The sequence below is a fragment of the Myxocyprinus asiaticus genome, chromosome 23 (assembly GCF_019703515.2).
Source record: "Myxocyprinus asiaticus isolate MX2 ecotype Aquarium Trade chromosome 23, UBuf_Myxa_2, whole genome shotgun sequence".
In the NCBI taxonomy this organism is placed as follows: domain Eukaryota; kingdom Metazoa; phylum Chordata; class Actinopteri; order Cypriniformes; family Catostomidae; genus Myxocyprinus; species Myxocyprinus asiaticus.
In genome coordinates this window covers 11674379-11697969 of record NC_059366.1, presented here as the reverse complement: position 1 = coordinate 11697969, position 23591 = coordinate 11674379, and the positions used below count along the sequence as shown (strand labels likewise).

At 37.6% G+C, this 23591-nt stretch overlaps 2 protein-coding genes across 3 annotated transcripts; one reads left to right on the top strand and one right to left on the bottom strand.

The window, feature by feature from the left end:
* Positions 1–732: 732 nt before the first annotated feature.
* Positions 733–4025, bottom strand: LOC127413669 (transmembrane protein 229B-like). 2 transcript variants are annotated; one of them, XM_051650982.1, is made up of 2 exons: positions 3877–4025; positions 733–1802 (listed from the first exon to the last, which is right to left on the bottom strand). In XM_051650982.1, the coding sequence occupies exons 1-2, from the start codon at positions 3923–3925 to the stop codon at positions 1315–1317; spliced, it is 537 nt and encodes a 178-aa protein (XP_051506942.1). In that variant the 5' UTR covers positions 3926–4025; the 3' UTR covers positions 733–1314. The 2 variants fall into 2 exon arrangements, with proteins under 2 accessions (XP_051506942.1, XP_051506940.1); XM_051650980.1 differs by having other exon boundaries at positions 733–1805; positions 3877–4016.
* A 5137-nt stretch (positions 4026–9162) lies between these two features.
* hcar1-3 (hydroxycarboxylic acid receptor 1-3) lies at positions 9163–13608 on the top strand. The gene is made up of 2 exons (XM_051650973.1): positions 9163–9317; positions 11598–13608. Exon 2 carries the CDS (start codon positions 11628–11630, stop codon positions 12600–12602), a length of 975 nt encoding a protein of 324 aa, XP_051506933.1. The 5' UTR covers positions 9163–9317; positions 11598–11627; the 3' UTR covers positions 12603–13608.
* The last annotated feature ends 9983 nt before the right edge of the window (positions 13609–23591 follow it).

Below are 23591 nucleotides of genomic sequence, written 5' to 3'. Positions count from 1 at the left end.
CCACTTGTAGTGTAAGGTTATGCAATATATCAGTATGAAAAAGATACAGTGATAACATTACCATTTCACTAAATTCAGTACCTGAGGACAATGTGCTCCAGTTGAGCCCAGTGAGTAAAAGCCAAAGTAATATTATTTAATAAGCACTATTTGGCATATTTTCCTGCAGCAAAGACCAGATTTTATGAGCATGAATGTCCAGTCTGTTTTTTTGTTGGTTTTGTACTGGTCTAGCAGGTGGACCAACACAGCCATGATGCTTAAAAAAAAACAACAACAACAACAAAAAAAAAAAACATTTAAATGAAATATGACATACTTTGCATACAGAGGAAACAAAAAGGTGAACCTGTAGATCTAACATTTTCCTTTCACCACTGAGGCAATTTATTTGTTGCCTGAAGGCAACAATATACTTCTACTGAAGAATGAATTGGTGTGATGCCATTTCAAACAATATCTGCTGTTTCTGAGTTTGTTGCGGTGGTTGTCAGCCCATTAACATCTGTCTGTACATCTTATGTGTATTTTTTTCATAAAATTTATCTAGAAATATAATAGAGGGTAACCAGTGCATATTATTGCCACGCTTAACATGTTAGCATTAGCGGCTTTAATGCAGAATGTGATTTACTGCATATATATCTAATTTTCACCATCATCTAATGGTTAAAACATCTTTTTCTGATCTCATGTGGATTGTTTTCATAGAATGAGCCATGTAGTCATTGAAAACACATAAAAGTCAGATTTTTAATGTCACATTGATTTATGTTTTACATGTCTGTTAACAGGATAGCATATGTTTCATACAGTATTTAAATGCTTCTCTAAACATCGGCGGTGTCCAAATATTCATAAACGGAATACCGTTGCTAGATTGTTTCAACCCTCTTTCTAGCACAGAGCGAAGAACGAAGAAGAACTTTGCCGTGAGTGTATCTGAGCCTTACGATATCACTTTAGTGTCAATACAGAAGTACCAGAGCAGGTTTTAAAGCTAAATAGTGGTGATATGGAACCTTATATATATAGTGTGTCCAGTATTTCATATTTACAGTGTTAGTGGCAGTCTACATGCAAATTATATATATATATATATATATATATAAACACACAGTAATTTGTCTAAGTTTAACATCCCAGCTGAACAAATGTGGTTTTCATCTACCATTGCAGCCTTTATCACATGTACCATAGCACATCTTATATAATCAAACACAATCACAATACAAATACGAAATCATTCGTTCAGTCCAATAGATGACTCTGTACATGAGCTGTGAGAGAATAAGTAATTTTATCTAACTATGTTCATAACTTATCTAGACGTATCTTCAAAGTGTTCCTGATAACATGTTTTTCAGCTATAAGTCCCGCCAGGGCCCAGGGAAGGGCATACTCAAGCGTTATCAGACCCATTAAGTTATACCTGAAATCTGAGTAGTCCCATGGACAGGCCCTGAACAGCCCCAACAGAAACCCCCAGCTAAACTCCCATAGGTAAATAAAGAGGGTGTATACAATCAGCCTGACAGGGAGGGGGCAGTGTTTGTGCTGTAGCTTGGCACTTAGACCTTCCATGACGAATATGGCAGAGCTGTAGATAAGAAGTGCCCAAAGGCTCGTATGGCCTGCTAGTCTTTGGTCATGGGTGTAGTACAAGTCCCAGGCTGCTGTGAACACCACCTCACAAAGACAGCCATGCAAGCCATAAATGTACAGTCGGGAAAGAGGTGAGAGGGACGAGAGTGCAATCTGTTCTGAGAAATCAGATGGGGCCTCTGCATCAACACCAGTGTCTGCTATAGGCGAAAAAAAAAAAGAAAAGTCTTTTGTTAAAACAAATATTTCAAATTTTTTATTTATTAATTATTTTTTTTAATTTTATTTATTTATTTATTTATTTTTTATTGATTTAACTTTGTAATATTAACCAGTAAGTAAATGTTTGATAAGCTTTGGCAAGGCTGTAGTACACAAATTAATAAAGAACACTACTCTTATCTTCTCATTTACTAACAGTATGTATCTATCAGCTATGAGCAGTTGTTCCTTTGCAATATCTTTATCCATCTGTTACAGTAATTAATCATTAATCAAAGTTTTGCTACATGTCCAAACCATCGTAACAATAAAGGAAAAACAAAACTATGGTAATAAAAGTCCTGTAGTTATTAACAATACAATTAACCATAGCTAATTTGTGGTACATGTAACATGGTTAAAAAAAAAAAAAAACATGGTTCTTCACACCAAAAAATAAGGTTACTAAAGTCATACTACAGGTTTACTACAGTAAAATCATGGTAATTTTTCATAAGGGCATGATTTCTGGTGGAAACTGTGATTTTAAGAACCATACTACCACAAATTAACCATGGTGTTACAAGGAAAACTGTAGTAACCATGCTTTTTTTTTTTTTTTTTTTTTTGGTATTATTCCCATGGTTTTACCACAAATATCATGGTTTAAATATGGTTACTGTAGTAATACCATGGTTCATTTTCATAAGGACTGGATAAAGCTATTGCGAGAGAACCCAAATCTATTGCAAGGAAACGCAAAATTATTTGTGAAAGAATGCAAAACTATTTCAAAAACTAAATTCCCTCCCTGTCCTCTATGGGGTTCCATAATAACTGAGATATACTGTATAATATAGTTCTTAATATATTAATTTAATATTGCACAATTTCTTTGTGCTATTTATTTATTTATTATTATTATTATTACTATTATTTACTTATTGCATCATTAGCTTCGCTGCATTCCATCTCGGTTAGAATGCTGCATTTGTATATTGCATATCTATCAGTGATTTAGAATCAGTCATCAAAACCTTGCTTCTCTGATCAACAGTTAACTAGTGTCAATATGCTCATTGACCTCACCCATGGATTTGACTTTACTTTGCTTAAATGAGTTCACATTTACTATGCATGCACATCAACAGTGTGAAAAGCTTGTTAAGGGGAAACCTGTTCTGACATGTATAAACCATAGTAGGATACAGATAAAGCCTAAGATAAGATGAGCACGCACACATGCAAGCGGGTCACATTCTGAGCAATAAACACATCTGCTCATCAACATAGCATATGAAAGGCAGATAAGAATCTTTCAGTTTTCTGTATGAGTCTGCTGCGTCAGATCATTTTTAACAAGTAAAACACTCTTGCTCGTGTTTACTACACTTGTTCCCCATACGGTATGTGTCATGTCAGATGTTATGCTAGCATCAGCTGTCCAGTGGCATTTTAGGCTTTATCCAACAAACCCACTTATATTTTTTCATATACATATCTCACTTGATTCTGATTGGTCAATCACAGCATTCTTTGGTCAGTTATTTATTTATTTATTATTATAACTGATTACCACTACTACATATTAACTGTTGTCCCAGGCAAAAAATAAATAAATAAATTTGTATCCCTCGTCTGACTCTTTCTTCTCACATTATAGAAATATTTTAATTCAAAACAACATTTAATGTCCATTCATTTATTTGTTAAATAGACGTATAATGAGCTGGATTATATACAGTCAGTCATTATCTTAAAATAAACCGCTTCACAGTGATAAAAGACCACTCTGCTGTGCTCGGGGTCCTGATCATTCTGTCCTTGTAATAGTATCCATTTTAGTTGCATATTTAATCTGTCTCTTTTATCAATCAACAATAACAAGACAGTTCTATCTATAATAAAATGTGTGTACATGGGAGCTAGGCCCATTTAAATAGACAAGGTTGCACTTCACATGTTACTGTCATTCTAATCACCTCACCTATTATGCATTCAATCATCTGCCTTGCACATGTCTACTCAACATAAATTGTTTATTGGAAACAATTAACCACCTTAACTCACCATTACTCTTAGGGCCCTGCCTTCTCACCAGCAACTTTTTAGACATCATATCCAGCTTGTCCAACTCAATAGCCACAGCAACTTCTATGCCATTTCCCTGTTAGTGCATAAGTTCTCTAGGCCAGATAGCACAATGGCTAAATATTAAGCCAGTGCTATCAGTGACATCCCTACTTTGTACAGAAATAAAGAGGCTAAAGGGCGGGACCCTAAGTATACTACCTCTTAGAGTATATGAAATAGAGAGGCATAAACAGACATATTGTGTATTGATAGGTGTGCTCATTTTTGTTTGCAGGGATTAAGTTGGGCTGGAACAATATGGAACAATTAAAAAAGCTAAAAATAAATAAATAAATGGAATTTGATTTCCAATCCAATCCGTTCATGTGTGCTCTCGTCCAGTTTTAATAATCATTTATTTTAAAAAGTTCTCATTTTTATCTTATTCTTATCAGTTTTATTTTTCTTGTTTTCTGGTTCTAGCAAATATAATTTATATGTATAGTACCATCAAAAAAGGGTTTCAACAAAGGATTTTTGCTTTATGGCAAAAGAATGCTCAGAATGAGTATAGCATAATTAGCTTAGCAACATGCTAATACCAAACCAGAGATTTTATACTGATATTACAATCTCTGCATTTAAGGATAGGAGAGAGCATAACAGTCAACTAGCGTGTTACGACAGTAAGTCACTGTTTGTGAAAACAAAATAAATGAATGGGGAGAGCCATAAACTTCCTACCTGTTGCAAATTTCTCTGTCTTCTCTTATAAAACAGCAATTCATTTGTAATAAACTCCACACATATTTCAATCAAAAATGATTGTTTAGTGTATTACATGTTGAAGATTAGTGAACAAATGGTCAATTTATTAAGTGACAGGCTGTTTCCTCACAAAAGCAGTTTATTCAGCACCCTTAAGTGTCTCCTCCACTGACATCCATTAAATTAATATTCTGGGTTAAATACAAGTTAAGCTCAATCAACAGCATTTGTGACATTATTGATTACCACCAAAAATAATTTTGACTTTCCCCTCCTTTTCTTTAAAAAAGCAAAAATCTGGGTTACAGTGAGACACTTACAATGGAAGTGAATGGGGGCCAATTTTTGAATGTTAAAATACTCACTATTTCAAGAGTATCGCCACAAGACATAAACAATATGTGGGTTAACATGATTTTATTTTGATAGGATCACTTACTAATCTTTTCTGTGTAAAGTTATATGCAATTTTACAAATTCGTTGCCATGATGTAATGTCAACAAACCCTAAAACCTTAAAATGACCATAACATAGACGATTTAAACAACTTTACAGCTCAAATAATACATGTGTTTTAACAGAAGAATGAGTGTAAGTGCTATTATAAAATTATAAGCTTCACATTTCAGCTTTTAAACCCTCCAAAAATTGGCCCAATTCACTTCCATTGTAAGTGTCTCACTGTAACCTAATTCTTTGCTTTTTTTTAAAAGGAGGGACAAATCGCAATTATTTTTTGTGGTAATAAATATAATGCCACAAATGCTGATGATTGAACTTGACATGTATTGAACCCAGAATATTCCTTTAAAAACACGGCCTCTGGCCTCCTCGCCAGTGTACCATCATGTTGCGTTAACCTTGTAGGCTCTCCTTGGTAGAAGGGCTCTGGCCAAACTCCATTGAAATTCATTTGTTAGTCACATTTTCTGTTCCCTTCACTTGAGGAGCACCTTTAATATGCTCCATGGTCACTGCCTATTAGAGCATTGCAAATCAGTCACTTATGAGGTTCCATTTCAATTGGGATTATAAAGCAACTGTCTATGTAGGCAGTAGACAGCAAAGCAGCTCACTAAGTTTTGGAACAGCGCCATTGATTTGGATTCAGAATTTCAGATAAATATCCCAATAAACAGCCAAACGCAATACACATCATACAAACAATGATATATTAGCATTTAAAACTTGTTCTCTGCTCCATACTACATCCTTTTCTTTTTTATCCCATCAGAAATTCAGTATAAACAATTTTGTGTGATGGACTAATGACTCAAAGTAGCTTTTACCCAAAATAGGATGCAGTCAAGGACATCAGTATGAAAAACAGTTTTGGGTTCATGGAGGGGAAGGCACTTTCCTCCATGACAAACAAAAGCTGTCATGGCGCCATTACTATATCTCTCATGTTTGCTTTTCTCTACATAGTAATAAAAAGTCAAATGACTGATCAGTGGGGAACAGAGTCCAGTGCAAATTATTTCTGGCTCTCGCACATGCAAACACAAAAACAGAATAAAAAAGTGGAAGGGAAGTAATTAGTATTAACACATTCTGAAAAGTGTGAATAACCAAACAGACATGAAACTACGTGTTTTGTGTTTTTACATTAGCCTCACAGAAAGTGTGTTATTGTTGTATTTTTATAGCAGCAGACTTCCTGATTTCTTAAGAATTCACACTTTGGTTTCACATGTTATTCTAGTTATGGATTCTTGCTTAAAAACGATTGATGGTGGTGCATTATGATATGGCATGATCAGACATTTTAGATCCCTGCAAACATTTCTGGTTAATTCTAGGGAATGCTCAGTGTTGGTACAGTACAGTTAAGAAAGAAATACATTTATAAATAAATGAAGGAATGAAGAAATTGAAAGAAAGAAAGAAAGAAAGAAAGAAAGAAAGAAAGAAAGAAAAAAGAAAGAAACCTGTAACATTGTTGCTGGTGCTGGCAATGACAAAGACGATGATGATGGTGTAAAGAACCCAAGTGCAAATTTATTTAAACGTGTATCCAAAAAAACCTAACTACAAACATGAATTAAACATAAACATGAACTTGACATAACATAAATTAGGCTTGGCATAAACTAGACTAGCCATGAACTTGAACTAACAACCAAAGTTACATTCAACAAACAATACCAGACAATGGATCATGGAAAACATGAGGGTTAAATACATGACATGGAAGAAAACAATGACGAGGGAACCAATGAGCAGACAGAACTGATATCAAGATAACAAGACAATAACCCAATGAAAACAAGACACAAGAACATAGAGGGAAACAGGAATCACATGACTAGGGAACACATGACATGAAACAGGAACTAGATATTTCAAAATAAAAGACATGAAAAACATGAATCAACAAAATACACATGACAAAACCACTGTGTCAAACCACTTACAGCTCGGTCTGTTCTCCAAAGTTGACAGTCAGTACTCAAAATGGTGCTGCTACAGCCAGATTGTTTTGCATACTTACAGTCAATGATAACTTTTGTCCCACATGGTCTGAAGATCATTTGAACTAAATTTGGTGACAACTAGACAACATTTGGAGGATTATAAGCAGAGTAACAGTGTGGCACTGTTTTCAAACTTCTCAAGTATTTTCAGGAAACATAATCGATGATGCCTACCAAGTTTTGTTTCAGTCCTCCATAGCATTGCGAAGATTTGCAATAAAAGTTAAAATGATGGATAGCCAATATAGCCAACTTTGAAGAAATTGGTATTGTTGGATTCTGCATGACCCCAAGGAATAAGCAGAGACCAAGCTCATGACTTTAGGATACAGATTTGGAAATTACAAGCTTACAAAGACATTTTATTCCTTTCTGACTAGTAGATGGTGCTGTCACCAAACTTGGCACAAATGCCTAGATCATAATTTCATCAAGTCATTCCATGTTTTATGTCAATCGGACAAAGCGTTTTATGTTTTATCCAGTGTTTGTGTGAGAAATCCTAAAGTTAGTCACTGTTCAGGCACACAATATGAGAGAGAGTGAAAGTGAGAGAGATATATACATTAATAAATTGGCAAAACTACTAGAACAATCAGCAGCACCTGACCTTGCACTGTATGACCCCGTCATGAAATTCCTGCTGTTCGCAGATGATCTGCTCCTGCTGTCTCCAACATAAGAGGGTCTACAGCAGAACCTAGACATTCTGGGCCCTGACTATATTAACTTAACAAAACTAAAATACTAACCTTCTATAAAAGACCCAGATGTCAGGGAAAGAGACCCAATTTCACCTTTGGTATGACCAAAATTTAACATGCCACAAACTACACATATCTCTGGTTGAAAATAAGTGCAAATGGAAACCTCAGCTTGGCCGTCTATATAATTTGAAATACCAATTAGAATCTGGCTCAAAATATTCCAGTCAGTTACAGAACCTATTGCATTATATGGCAGCGAAGTGTTGGGTCCTCTACTGAATCATGAATTTGACAAATGGGGCAAAAACCCAATTGAAACCCTGCATACAGAATTTTGTAAGAGTATCCTCAGAGTCCAGAGGAACACACCAAACAATGCATGCAGGGCGGAATTAGGCCAATACCCTCTATTGATTTGCACTGAAAAATGAGCCATCACATTTCGGAAACATCTAAAAAATGAGCTACCCAACTCTTATCATTTTAAAGCCCTTAAAAACCATGAAATGAATATTGAAAAAGCCCCCCCAGTGAGACTGCAAAAACAGACTAACACAACTAACATGACTAACAACAGTCTGCCTCTGGACACTGACACCCTCATCCTCAAAATTCTCCCTAAACAAATTATCAAAGCACAAAAAGAAAATTATCTGACTTAATGGATTATAACAACACAAAAACAAAGTATACTTGAATGTTATTTGGCCCTAAACAGAGAATATACAACAGCAGAATATCTTAGACCAGTGAAAGACTGCAAATTAAGAAAAATAATGACACGGTACAGATTGAGCAATCACACTCTGGCTATAGAGATGGGCATATATTGACAGAACTGCCTGCCAGAGAGAGCAGGATATGCCCATACTGTAGCCAAAGAGATGTAGAGACAGGGCAACACTTCGCAACACTTCCTCACCATCTGCCCTAACTATGCAGAAATTCAGAAAAAAATCTATCCCAAATTTAAAATAATTTGCCCTGACTTAAGAATGTTGGACAATAATACACAACTTCAGTATTTATTAGGTGAAAGAAGAAACTTCATTTTACTAGTGGCATGGTACACAAAAAGAAGGAGTGACCAGTCATTGATGCATTCACACACACACACACACACACACACACACACACACGCACGCACTCACGCACACACACACTCACTCACACTATTCTACATTATACAGTGTTCATTTATTTTTTATTTAGTCATTTTATAACTTGTTCTCATCTGTTCAAGATTCATTGTAAACATTGCAAATGCTTTGGCAATACATTGTAACGTTTGTCATGCCAATAAAGGACATCTGAAAATGTTTCAGAATTGGCTAAGACTCGTTTCCTTATGACATCTTTGTGATGAAAACAGAGGAAGCTTGCTTTGAGGCAGTTTCTGGGCGGAGGTTTTTCAGAATAGAACACTGAACTGAGGCAACTTTCTTCAGACTCTCTACGAGCTCGAATCACTAGTAGGCAACTCTGGTAAGTCATGAGAATGTTTTGTAACAGAGATGTCTTGAAACATTTTACACTTGCTGTTTAGAAGGCATTGGTTGTGTGTATGCTTAACATGAGCACCTTTACATATTTTATAATTATATTTTTGCCATAATTGCTTAAAAACTTTGCATCCTGCTTTCATATTCCCAAATCTACTAATAGAGCACACATCTACAAGTGCAAAAACTGAAGTTGGTCTCATTTTGCTTATAATGTTGATGTTTGCACTTATGTTCTTTTGAGGTTAACTCTACTGTATTTATGTTTAGAGTGACAGAGACCCAATGATGCATGAGTAGAAATCAAATTTGAAATTAGGTTCGAAATGAAATTATTTTAATGTAAACATAAATTTTTTTCATAAATATCACTGGTATCATTCTAGAAAGGATGTAGTGGAGAAATTAAATGGATGTAGATAAATACAGTGCAATAATAGAAATCAAAATAACCATCTGGTAGGAGTGTATCTTTACAGTTTACACCAGTCAGAATGTTTTGAATGTAAAAAAAAAATAAAAAGTTAATTTATTCATGTTTTAATATCTGGGGTATCTGAAAACCCAAACAGAACAGAAGTAATGTGAATGTTTTTTTTTTTTTTTTTTTTTTTTTTTGGTGGATGCGTGTAATCAAGTTTAGACATTTTAGACTGATTTTGAGACCACTCAACTGAACTGCACAACGTGCATTAATTTTTATGAACCATTGAGCAGGTCTGTTTACTTGCAAATTGGAATAACTCGATGTGGTCCAGTTTCAACTGTGCGACCTAAAGGAAAGTGTGGTGCAACCCATTTCTAGTTCCAACTCTACCCAGAATTCTCTATTTCAAATACCTGAAATTAACTTGTTTGAGTTGCTTGACTTCCCATACGCTTCAAACAGAGAATTCTGGGTACACATCAAATGGGTTGCACCAGTTTTTAGGGTTTTACAGTCTGTGCTGCGTTTCCTCTTTGAGTTCCCCAATTAAACGGATCCACCAGAAGCTTGGTTACATTTACCTTCACATGTTGAAATTCCATTGGCGAAAAAGGCATGGGCAGATGTTAATCAAGTGTGAGACCAGCAAAAACTACTTGCCAAGAAGCCTCTTTTTTATGCTGCACTTTATAGTCTGGTAAAGTCAAGTTATAAAGAAACTCACAGCTAAAAATATTTCCTGTCCATTGTCAATATGTGGCTACAGTACACATAAAGCAGTGCCTACAAAGAGGTCACTGCCCAACCAAGCAACATCCTATTGATCAATGCTGCAAACTTGAACTCCCACGGGAAAATTCACATTGGAACAATTCTTTGTACACAGAGGCAATTGAGTCCATCGGGCGATTGAGATGACTGTATTTCAGCCACAGAATTTTGCAGCGCATTGATTAATGTGAGATTAGAGCACTGAGTGGGTCTATTTAATTGCAGAATCCAGTGGGAAAATGCAGCACAGACTAGATTTGGCCACACTGCAAAACCCCCAAAACTGGTGCAACCCATATGTTTGAAGCATATGGGAAGTGCTGTTCAGCAGATTATGCAGATATTTGGTCCATTCTGTGCAGTTTAGTTGGATACTGCTGTTACTTTACTCTTTTGAAGTGTTTGTCTTCCCATAATTCGCTCAGCAAAACTAGATGGAAAACAAGGTAAATTTTTCCTTAGTAGGTACTTTAGCCCTTTAACCATTAACCCTTTATTACAGGTTAAATGGTCATTAATGGCCATGCTGATTTCTATTGAGACTGAGATTGCAGCATTTCCCCATGCGATGTTTGTAACTGAGCCTTTAGCGCTATTCAGCTGGTTGTGCAAATATTTGGTCCATTCTGTGCAGTTTAGTTGGGTACTGGAGTTATATTATACTGTTTGTCTTTGTCCAAATAAAATTAATCTTATCCTTCATAGCAACTTTAACCCTTTGACCATTTAACCTTGTCGAAATCACAATGTCCACTGTAGTGGATGTCAAGCATCAGAAGGTTAAAATGCCTGATCACTTTGGTATAGATTATGCTCTCGAATTTCTCAGTGCTAATGAAATCCTATTATTACTTCAACAAGTGGAAATTACTGTTAGCCAAAAATGGTTACTTCAGCAATTTCCACTGAAAAGCAAGAGTGCTTCCTTATATACTGGACAAATTATTGCACATCAACTGTTGTTGCTGCAAATGGTGTTTCTGTGTACCACTTATCTTTCTGCTGCAGAATAAAAGAGGAAACAGCAATTGGGTGTTAACACTGAACTCTTAACTATGTTTTCAGAAACTGCACAGCAGCTTTGACTGATCTACTATGCCACTCAATGACACCCATCACTGCGGTGCCTCAACTCAGAGCCTGGTGGCCTCCGTCCTTCCTCCTGTGCTCATCATTGAGCTGTTACTCGGTCTGCCGGGTAATATCATGGCACTAACTATCTTTTGCCAAAAATTGCAGTCTTGGAGAGCCAACGTCACATTCCTCTTCAACCTGGTTTTATCAGACTTTTTGCTTCTCTTGAGCCTTCCCTTCCGTATCGACAACTTCTTGCGCGGTGAGATGTGGATATTTGGAGATGCATGGTGTCGGATCAACCTATTCATGCTGGCAGTAAACCGTTCTGCTAGCATTGCCTTTATGACCGCTGTGGCTGTGGACCGCTACTTTAAAGTGGTCCATCCACATCACAAAATCAATCACATGCGCTCAAAACAAGCAGCTTGGGTCGCCTGCCTCATCTGGGCAGTTGTGATATCTCTGAGGATGCCTTTGCTGGCCAACAATCTTCTGAGCATGGAGAACAACATCTCCCTTTGTAGGAGTTTCAGCAACTATGAGAATCCACCACTAGGAATCCGCCTGCATTATGCCGTTTTTACCTTTGAGTTCTTTTTGCCTTTGGTGCTCCTGGTCTTCTGCTCCGTGCGAATTGCCTGTATCCTACGTTCTCGCCAGATGGACAAGGACAGGAGAGGGCAAAGGGCTATTCGGACCGTCCTAGTGATCGTTGGGGTTTTTGTCCTCTGTTTCTTTCCTGGAGTTTTCACAGGGCTGACTGCACTCTATTTCAAATCACTTGGAAGTAAGTACTGCAAAGCTTACACTCTGACCAGTCAGTTGTTCGCAATGTCCATAGGCTTCACCTATCTGAACAGTGCTCTAGATCCAGTCATCTACTGCTTCTCCAGCTCTATATTCCGCAATTATTTGAAACGAGTGCTAAACCGGACTGGAATCATGGAGCTACAGCTCAGTCGACGGGGCAGCATGAACAGTGGAAGTGACTGAGAACGGATTGGGGATTGGACAGAAGAGAAGTGATCCATTAAGTGTACAGTGCATACTTCTTAAGAGTATAATTTTTTCTATGCTAAAATACATTTTCCTATCCTAGCTTAATATGCAGAGGCAACTATAAGTAAGCCATTGGTAGGTTGATTCTCCTGAAATCTTTAAAAACTGGCTCTGAAGGGCCTGGGTAGTTCAGCAAGTAAAGACGCTGACTACCACACCTGGAGTCGCAAGTTTGAATCCAGGGTGTGCTGAGTGATTCCAGCCAGGCTTACTAAGCAACCAATTGGCCTGGTTGCTAGGGTGGGTAGAATCACGTTGGGTTAACCTCCTCGTGATCGCTATAATGTGGTTCTCGCTCTCGGTGGGGCACGTGGTGAGTTGTGCGTGGATGCCGCGGAGAATAGCGTGAGCCTCCACACACGCTAGGTCTCCGTGGTAATGCGCTCAATAAGCCACGTGATAAGATGCATGTATTAACTGTCTCAGATGCGGAGGCAACTGAGATTCATCCTCTACCACCGGATTGGTGGCCACTACGCCACCATGAGGACATAGAGTGCATTGGGAATTGGTGATTACAAATTGGGGAGAGAACCCCCCCCCCCAACCTTGCTCTATTTGTTTGAGCATCCTGACCAGCCTGACATAGCAACAATGGCTCAACCAATGGCATGAGTTTGAGGCAGGAATATCTGTTTATCTGATGGCAGGTCGGGAGAGTCATTATTTTTGCAATTCCATTTGGTGATACTAGTGGCACATATATTGCACACTTCACCTTTCATTTACATTTACTTTATTCATTGTTTTGTTTGTCAAGTTTTTTTGGTAGATATACATTTTTTTCTTTTCATTTTGTATTTCTGATGCATATAAAGTAATAAAATTTTTTTACTTAGTATAGAATTTAAAATACATTGTCTGCTTTTATTGTTATACATGATAAAAGATGAATAAATACAATATTGCCACATAAGAATAAATATGAAAAAAAAAAATATTTTTTTTGGATATTGTGATTAAAAAATAAATACAAAATATTTAAGGAACATTTTAAAGAATAAAGAATTTATTAGCAAGTGCACACAAAATTTTATTAAACGTGGGGTAAATGTACATTATAATTTATTTAATGTCTCAACATACAGTATATTTTAACATAAACAATGTAGCTGGACCAGAATTTACCATCTGCTTGAACATTTGTAATCCCAATTTCCATTTCTTTGTAACATCAGTGCTGACAACCTTAAGATACTGCAAAAACTCCTTTGCACCTCTAAATGTGCTGTACTCAAAATAAATTAAGGTGCGGTCAGACTACACTTCTCACTCCATTCACTTCCAGTCAAATGCATCCGAACGTGGGAGACAAGAAACACAAGCTCATGTGAAGACATTTTGCATTCCGCTGCGGACAAAAGTTCAAGTTTGGTAAACTGTGAACTGTGAATTCAGATGACAAGAAAAGATGTGACCAATAGAAGTTCAAAATGCCAAACACTAACCTCTTGGCTCAATACAAAGAATACATATTCCAAAGCTGCAAGTTTTAATTGCTGCAGAAAATTGAGAAGATATTATTTTTAAATATTTTGAATATAACAGTATTTGTTATTTGCGATATATTATTTATTAAAAAAAGAGGCCATTGTGTGACATCATACCCTGTTTTTTGCACTGTCCAAAATAATTGTACATGTTTAAAGCCAAGTGAGAAGGCCCCTTTATACCTAATATTGAATAAACTCCGACTGTTTGTTGGATAAGCTTGAAATGTAACAACAAGGTCACTGGCTCTTTCCCTGTAATTAAGTCCCTGACACAGGTCTCAATTATCAATTAGAGATATCAATATAACCCAAGTAGCATACTAGCCACAGTTTACATTTTCTTGTTGTTTATGCATAATTCAGAACCTCTGCAACTGCAGATACTAATGGTCATATTACATAACCTAGAACTGTGTGTTATTTGATTGGTAAACTTAAGCAATTATCAGTTGTCATATCCTGTATGCTGCATATGTACACATAAATACAAGCACACATGAAAATATACTGGTTGTTAGAAACACAGACACAATTTGGCTCCAATCACATTGCCATAGCTGTAACAGAAGGCTTGAGCGGTAGCAGAAAAGGGTCTCTTAACTGCAGGTGGGGAAGATTGCACTTGAAAGGCACACACTCAAGCAGGCAGTACGCTGTTTCACTCTCAGCTATAACCCTGCAAGCTACTAGATTTTGTGAAAACCACAAGGGTTTAGGTATTTTTGGAAAATTTTAGTGTCAGAATATTGCCCATTGAAAGCACTCTTTCCCCCAAACGTTGAACCAACTCATAATACAAACATTATTTTATGTTATGAAAGCTTGATTCTGTGACCATGAATTTCAGTTTTTAAAAGTGTGTTAAGTGTTTACTCCACACACACACACACACACACACACACACACACACACACACACACACACACACACACACACACACACACACACTTTTTACTGCACTCTTTTTACACCTTCTAATAAATATCAGGGTTAACCATTTTCAGTTAGCAAGTACTGGCATTCTTGGTTATAGTCTGGATGTAATTGCAAACAAGAGATTACTGAAACAAGAGTTACTTAAAATTGTGTTGTGACTGAATGTGATTGCATAATTCTTAAAAAGAACAGTACACTTTAAAAGAAAATTCTTAGTTCCTAAAACTGCTACATTGCAACCAACTGGCTTTTAATTCTTCATCAAGTCATACTTGATACTTGTTATGATAAGCCATTCTGCTCTTCTGATCACAAATTTGCTCCAAATAAAGACACTCCACTTGTTCAGCTCTACATCCTACACTGAAATGAACTCCAATAATGTTCAGACTCTCCAACAACATTGCCTCAAGACACATGTCTTCAAGATTAACTTAGGAGGCTTTCACACTGGCATTTAATAACAAAACAGAGCACTGTTTCCATGAAAAATTGTTAATATAAAAACTGTTTGGTGAACCAAGGAGCGGACAGTGGTACCAAACCAGACACAGTGGATGTGACATCAGGCTTCAGAGAGGCATTTATTTGAAATATTAAACAACATAAAATGTCCAGAATGGTGAATAAAGTGTCCATAGGGAACAGTGTCCAAAATAAAGGGGAAAACTGGGATTCTCGCGGTGCGCTGGGGCTGTGTGACAATAAAGTAGTGATGAGAGGGTAAGGTCCAGGTAAAAGGGGCGGGGACTGGCGGCCACACATGCTCCCCTCCTGGGTCTGGGGCGTGAGGGGTGGCGGCTTCCTTAAGTGTCTCAACTTCCCTAAGGCTATGGCACTTGAGAGGAAAGGTGGCCTTGCATCCTGGCTGTAAAGCGTTCTCCGATCCCCAGCGTTGCTTCTTGCCGGGGTTCCAGGGAAATTGGCCTGGGCGACACATCTAACTTGTAACTGAGAGTCTCTACCACTCTGTTCCTGGACATGAGAGGATCCCAGTGTGCTTGCACTTTTGGAGAAGAAGTCAGCTTCCCGAGGAGAGGCATGCCATATGTCTTAATAGCTCTATTTACATCAGGTGTGCCTCATCATCATCCGCTGCCCAAACGAGGCTTATTAAATTGCACCCCTCCTCCCTCCTTTCCATTCCCGTTAAGAGACTGTCTGAAGGCAGGGCGATGATGACGAGAGGGAGGGGCGGGTTGTTCCGGGTTGTTGTAAGCAGGGCAAAGCACATCTGCTGAATTACAGCATGCGCAAGTGTCAGAGTCGCAAGTGTCGTTCACTGTGGTGCAAATAATGGCACAAAATGAATAAAAACCATGCAAATGTAGCAACTATATAATCTAGCGTGAGTCTGAAACAAAGACCAACGCTGCGGAGGGCTCCAGGAACCATCACACTTGGATTCTTACAGCAGCAAACGTGCCGAGCATGAAAACCACCTTAGTCTATATCAGGGCTGTTCAACTCTGGAATTCAACTGAAATAAGGGTGCTTTCACACTGCACTTTTGTTTAGTTTGACAGTTTGTTGGGTTGGTCTGAATGCTGCTTTCAGAACTCGGGTGCACATCCACAGCCGTATCTGAGTCCGCTTGAAAAAGTGGTCTGGGGTACGGTTCATGTGAGCTCCAGTACTGTTCACTGTTGATATGAACTAAATCACAGAAGAGAACTTGTTTATTTGACAAGGACAATACAGAAAACATTGTTACATTAAAATGTAATGTAGCAGATGCTCTGTACATAGGCTTTTAACTAACAGCTCATTTGCAGCCTCTGTCGAACTGCTATTGATGATGTATAATTTGTGCCTTTGCACGTTCCTGGTCGCAGTTATTATAGTATAATGCATTTCTCATAAATGATTGTCTCCAAATCAATTGCCTAAGAAAGCAGCTAACAATCTTCACATCTATTCCAAAACATTTGCAGGCCTCCGCCAGACAAACGCTATGGTATTTTACATCTTCTTTGCACATTCAATGCATCTGCGGCAGACAAATATGCTTTCTGTGCATTTAGGACTGGGAAACATTGAGACTGGAGAGTTATTAGAAGGCCATAGTTGATAAAGGCCTATGGGCAAATTTGCCCAGGGAACCCAGGAGACCCCTACTCTTTTCAAAATACATCCTGGGATTTTTTTGACGACAAAAAGTCAGGCCTTTCTTTTAACATCTCATCTGAAACACGGGGCCTTTTTACAGTACAGTGTCACCATCACCATACTGGAGCATTAGGACCTACACAACAAAAGTTAATCCTCCCTACTTAAAAGACCAGCTTAGAGCTTTGTAAATGTATGTGCATGCTCATCCTCGTCTTACTGTGGTCAGTGCAGGTGAGGTTTGATACTAGTAGACCCAGATGTTCTTGCTGGTTAAGCTAGTGAAGCAGTCAGTTCCTGCTGACTTACATGTAGCTAGTTAACTAATGTGGTCTTTCTGGTATACTGTGAGCAGGACAGTTGTCTTTTTGTAGCAACTTATTCTGTATACATCAGTTACACATTAATTAGTTTAGTGGCAACATGATTAGAAGTTCAGTGTTTTGTATATGTGATTGCTTTTTTTTCTTTTTTTTTTTTCTTTTTGCTTTGGACGTACCTTTGTATTTTTCGGGTATTCTGAGCTACCTGTCCTGGTAAGTGCCCTCTGTGATTTGTACACTTTATTGTCACTCTCAGGTAAGAAAACATCTGCTAAGAACATAAATGTAAATGCAACAGTGCTAGCCTCTGGCTGAACACACAATCTCTTATCAGTATTACATGATTCATATCCAAGAATCCATTCACGCATACTAATGACATATTTTTAATATGACCTGCCTGTTGACACAGAATGTTTAGGGTCACAAGTCCCACGTCAAGAATTAATTAGCATTCAGCTGGCGGTTTTAATTGTAAAAACAGCAAAAAGTTGTAAACTCTGTAATCCAGTTCAATTTCCCCACAGAATCTTGATGAACATAACTAAGTGAAGCAAATTAGTATGCTAATTTAATAAGTGTATATGTGAGAGTTTGACCTGGAGACAACATCTTTGTGGTCAGGGATGCTAAAGAGCTTTTGAATTAAAAAATGTGGGAACACTAGAAAGTAGCTAAAGCAAGGATAGATAATAAAATATTATCATAACACTATAACAAAGTTATCAGTATATTCTTGTCATTTAATGAGGACATTAGTCATATCTTTCCAAAGCATCTTCTGCATTTGCTAATATGTACCCTGTTCTCTGAATTTAATGAATGCATATAGTAAGAAATGTAGGTCTTTACTGGTTGTTTAGATCAGTGTTACTATCAGAAATATTTAATAATTATTTCTGTAGTTGTTAATCAATATTTAAATTAATTAATTGGATCTAACTCATTAAAACCTCATATGGGACTCCAGTAAATGTAGTGTGCTACGTTTAGGAGCAAGTTTGGTTATTAGCAATAATTAATAATTATCAAAGATAATTATTAATTATAAAAATCAATAGAACATTGATGAGAATCAATGTTAGCTTTTTTTAATCCTTTAAAATCAACACTTATCAAAGATAATCGTTAATTGTTAACATCGATGAAACATTAAAATTAACACTAGCTTATTGATCATTCAAATTCAATCAAGGATAATTATCAATTATCAAAAATCAATAGAATATTAATAAGGATTAACATTGACAGGGCACCACTCTGGAATCAGGGACTAATAACCGAATATTAAAACAGTCTCAATATTAGATTGTTTTCTTAGGAAAATCGACATCCGAAGAATATCGTGTAAAAGTCCTGCGTTATTTGACTCTAATGGATGAACTCAGTTTCTGTCTCACCCGCAATGGCGAAAATGCACAACAATCCAATTTGGTTGGACCACAATACAGCTAACAAATTCGTGATAATTAATACCCTGTGTATTAATAATGAGCGGACATGGCGATCCGTAAACTGTACAAGCAAAAAACCTTGAAACACAAGAATAGCACGCTATAATATTCTATCTCTGCCCAGACGTAACCTCTTACTTGAATCGCATGAGGACACAGGTAGAATGTGTTTTCCTCCGTCCTTTAACTTTGACCCGGTTCCTTGAGGCTCGGGTGATGACGGGAGGCCGTTTCCTCGCGCTGTCGGCGGGCGGTACGGCTGTTGATTCTCGGCGGGCGGTACGGCTGTTGATTCTCGGCGGGCTGGCGGAGAACTCAGAAATGTCGACTTGATTGAAGATGGAAGAGAAATCTTTCACTTCTGTAGGCCAACGGATGAAGATGCGAATTGCTCGGCGGTCTCCTTCGGATCCGTTAGAGTGTTCGGTTGAACACAGAGTTCTCTCAACTCGTCCAGCGAGATGGAGATTGTATGGCTACAGTTTCAAGTCGGACATTACTTCCTTATGCCACAAGGCTGCACTGGAGAGCAGCAAAAAGCTACGTCTGTATTCAGTGAACTAAGTCGCTGGAAGCAACTCTGGAAGCATTTCAGAATTATTTGAAATCCTGATGATGTCATGTTTGAGGGACGTTCTGTTGTGTGCCTCATCCAATAGGAGTTGAGCGCTCGATCCTTTCGTGAGCAAGGCTTCATGGATCTGTAGTCTGTTTTGGACTCCCTTTGTTTGATTTTGGCGCGATTTTTATCAGTAAAATTTACGACTTAGAAGGTGGGGGCTTGAGTTATGTTTTTATGACTGTTAGGCCTGCCTTTGTCTTCTATCTGAACACATGAGGCCCAACAGAAACATACACTAAAATAACCCAATGCTAAGTACCATAGCCTCATTTAAAGGGATAGTTTACCTCAAAATATAAATTCTGTCATCATTTACTCACCATCATGTTGTTGTAAACCAGGGGTCGGCAACCTTTTTGACATGGAGTGCCATTTTTTGTTTTCCTGGTCAATAGCTGTGCAATTACAAATTATATTATCAGCATAACAGTTTGAGTGAGAAATTTGTGCAAAACCCGATGATTATGATATAATCATGATTTCACAGACCATCTTGTGAAAGTGCTTTAATGAAAGAAAACTTGTCCTTTTGCACAAAATGTGTTACAGTTAATATCACAAAGTTGCTTATTTGATTACTGATCACAGAATTTTGTGGAATCATAATATTTCTTGTATTATGTCATACATTTTTCAAAATCACGCAGAGGGGTAATCACTTGCACACAAGCAACAGCGAGAGAGGAGCAGGCTATTTTTTTATATGAAGTTTTTCGCACCTGCATTCCAATCTACATCTTGATGTAATCCTTCCTCATGATCATGCAGCGAGTTTTCATCAGCTGAATGGGTGAGTAAACACTATTAAAATGTGACGAGACTCATGCTGCGTGTGCAAGCCATTCGAACATCACAAGCCAATCAACTATTTAGCCTTTTTCAGTGAATTGCACCTGCAAAATCCTAAAACTTTATTTCCAGGTTTCATTTATATTTTGAATAGACAAAAATCATATGATTTTTGAACCCCACGATGTGGTTTTATGTTTTCTCTTTTAATCGTTTAATGTCATTTTGAACCAACAGTAGTGGTTTATAGTTACTCAGTTTAACGCTAAAAAACTCCCAGGAGTGTCATGAATTATTCCATATGAGTCGTGCATTATATACCTTCTGAAAGCATATCATATTGATCACATCAAATATACAAAGCTCAAATCAAATATGGCAACAGGTCAATAACATTGGTTCTTGTGTGACTCATGGCCATTTATGTTATAGTGTCACCATATTTGATTTGACACTTTTGGGTGCTTGTTTAAAGGTGTCATGAATTTGATTTTTTAAATTTTTTTATAATGTTTCTTGAGGTCTACTTATAATGTTAGTGTGATTTTTTCATTAAAAGTAGTCATAATTTAGGAATAATTGGTCATTTTCTATCCAGTTTTTGAGCCTCTGATTCAAATGCTCCATTTTTTGGGGCTTGCGTTCTTGAAGACTTCAGTGTAAACGCCCACTGCTGTGATTGGGTAACATTGTTGCATGTGGAATAAGTGTAAACGCTCCTGACATTACGCACATGTGGGGTTGTTTTGAAAACTTCGGATGGTTAAAAAAATGACAACCGGAAGAATTCATACATACATGTTTGAGCCAGAGTCTGATCCCGAATTTGAAGAAAATGAACCCCCTCCACAAACACCACGGATACTGCAGTCTGTGACAGCGTGGTAAGTAATCACTGTAATTTACTTGTCTAACCCGCGCATCTTATCATGTAGCTTGTTGAGTGCGTTGCCACGGAGACATAGTGCATGTGGAGGCTTCACGCCATCTACCGCGGCATCCACGTTCAACTCACCACGCGCCCTACCGAGATCGAACCACATTATAGCGAGCACGAGGAGGTTACCCCATGTGACTCTACCCTCCCTAGCAACCAGGCCAATTTGGTTGCTTAGGAGACCTGGCTGGAGTCACTCAGTATGCCCTGGAATTCAAACTAGTGAACTCCAGGTGTGGTAGCCAGCGCCTTTTACCACTGAGCTACCCAGGCCCCTTTATTCTTTTTTTAAACCAAGACATGACACAACGGTGTGTATCTTGTTACATAGTTGGGGCATTTTCCAATGGTGAAACATTTCCATGTTTTACAAATGCTGAGTAACAAATGCAGTACCAAATAAAGTGTAAATACATGGTGCTATCACATTTATAACTGCGAAAGGATACACTTACCGTGCAACATGTAAACGTATACAGGATACATTCACCAGTGTATGTTGCACTGTCGTTCGTCGTATAATCATCTTTCATCATATATTCAGTGTGGTGACAAATGCATACATTGTTCATTACAATGTGTCATGTTTTCTTTAAAAAGGAAATAGATTGTCTAAATATACTGATATCAATACTCTTTAGGTGCATCTGTGGCAATTGTGCCATCATGCCAACAGAACAAGAAAATATATGCTGCTTAGAGATCCCTGTGGTAGGTACACGGTTTAATATGTCTGTTTACTTACATGTATCTATGTAATAAATCTACATTGTAGACTTAAAGTTTGACCACACTGGTCTTCTCTGTAGGTTGTTAAAAGGATTACCCAGGCACCAGTCACCCTGACCTGTATGACCCATCACCCTGGCTTTGAACCTGTTTGCCTGAATGTGTATTCACTGCAGAATTGCCCTTTGAGGCTCAGAGGAATAGAACAGTAAGATTTACATTACACCACAGTTGTAAATTTGATTCAATTTATAATGTAAAACGATTTTGTATCAGTATATGACTCAGATAATCATATTTGTTGATTAAAATTATAACAACAATACTTTGTGCAACAGTAAAACTTTTATTTTAGTACAAAGTGTAAAAGATATATTTGTAAAAGTTTGCATTACACATTTATAACAAAATACACATTAAAATAATTCACCTTTTTAATATGTTAAATAATTCCTTTGTTCCTCTGACTTTTACAATGTCTTTCCTTTAGGCGTTTCAGGCATTTGGCGTACCGGAGCTTTGTCAGCTGGCGCTGGGGATATCTGGGCAGAAGGGTAAGGGTTGTCATCCCATCATGCGTTGTTCTACGTATAAGGCAGGAGTTTCCTGATGCTGCAGGCAGCTATGTTGGATTTAGACGCCCCCTTGACTGAACCGTAATATACATGTTTAGCAATGGCTTCCTCCATGGTGGGTCTGTCATACTGGGCAGAGAGAGTCTCAGGGACCTTAATTTTGTACAGCTCCTCCATGTAGGGAAAGGGGTCAGAGAAAACCTTTTCAAAAAGGAACGTCATCAGATTGACGGCATAGCCTGGAAAAACATAACTGCAGTGTGACAAAAACATATATTGTATATTGCATTTACATTATTGTTCTTTACAAATAAATAATAAACAATTATTAATAAAACTTACAGTATGTTGCCTCTGATTTCAGTGGTTTTGTTGAGTATAAACCCTTTTTGGCTTTGGGGAACAAAAGCCTATACTGTGCCTTTCCAGAAGATGTTTTAGCTTGTGGACGATTTGCATTTTCATTTTAATCTGCCAAGTAAAGCCTAAAAAAAAAGATGTTCCCTGATAATGCAGTCAAACTTCAATCCATGGGCATCCAAAAGGCTTCTTTATAATCCTTCTTTCTCCATATGGTAACTACCACCAACCTCATTGCTCTACAAAGAAAGCAATAAATAATTCCAGTTAGACACAATCACCACAATAGCATAGTGACACGTGTATAACTGACAATAGTCCTCGTAAACCATGATCACCATTTCACACACACACACACACACACACACACACACACCCCAATATTTCCTAAATAATATTTTTCCTACCTTTGCTCCAGAAATGAGGTCCCAAAGTACCAAAGAACAGCTGTGTGCCCACGGTTGTATGACTTAGTAGGTCTGTTTGGCAGCCTCTTTCATAGAGGGACACTGAAGTGACACACTCTGAAAGCAAGATGAAAGTATAAAAATGACAACATGCTACGGGCAATTATTGAAAGCTGGATGCGACAAGAT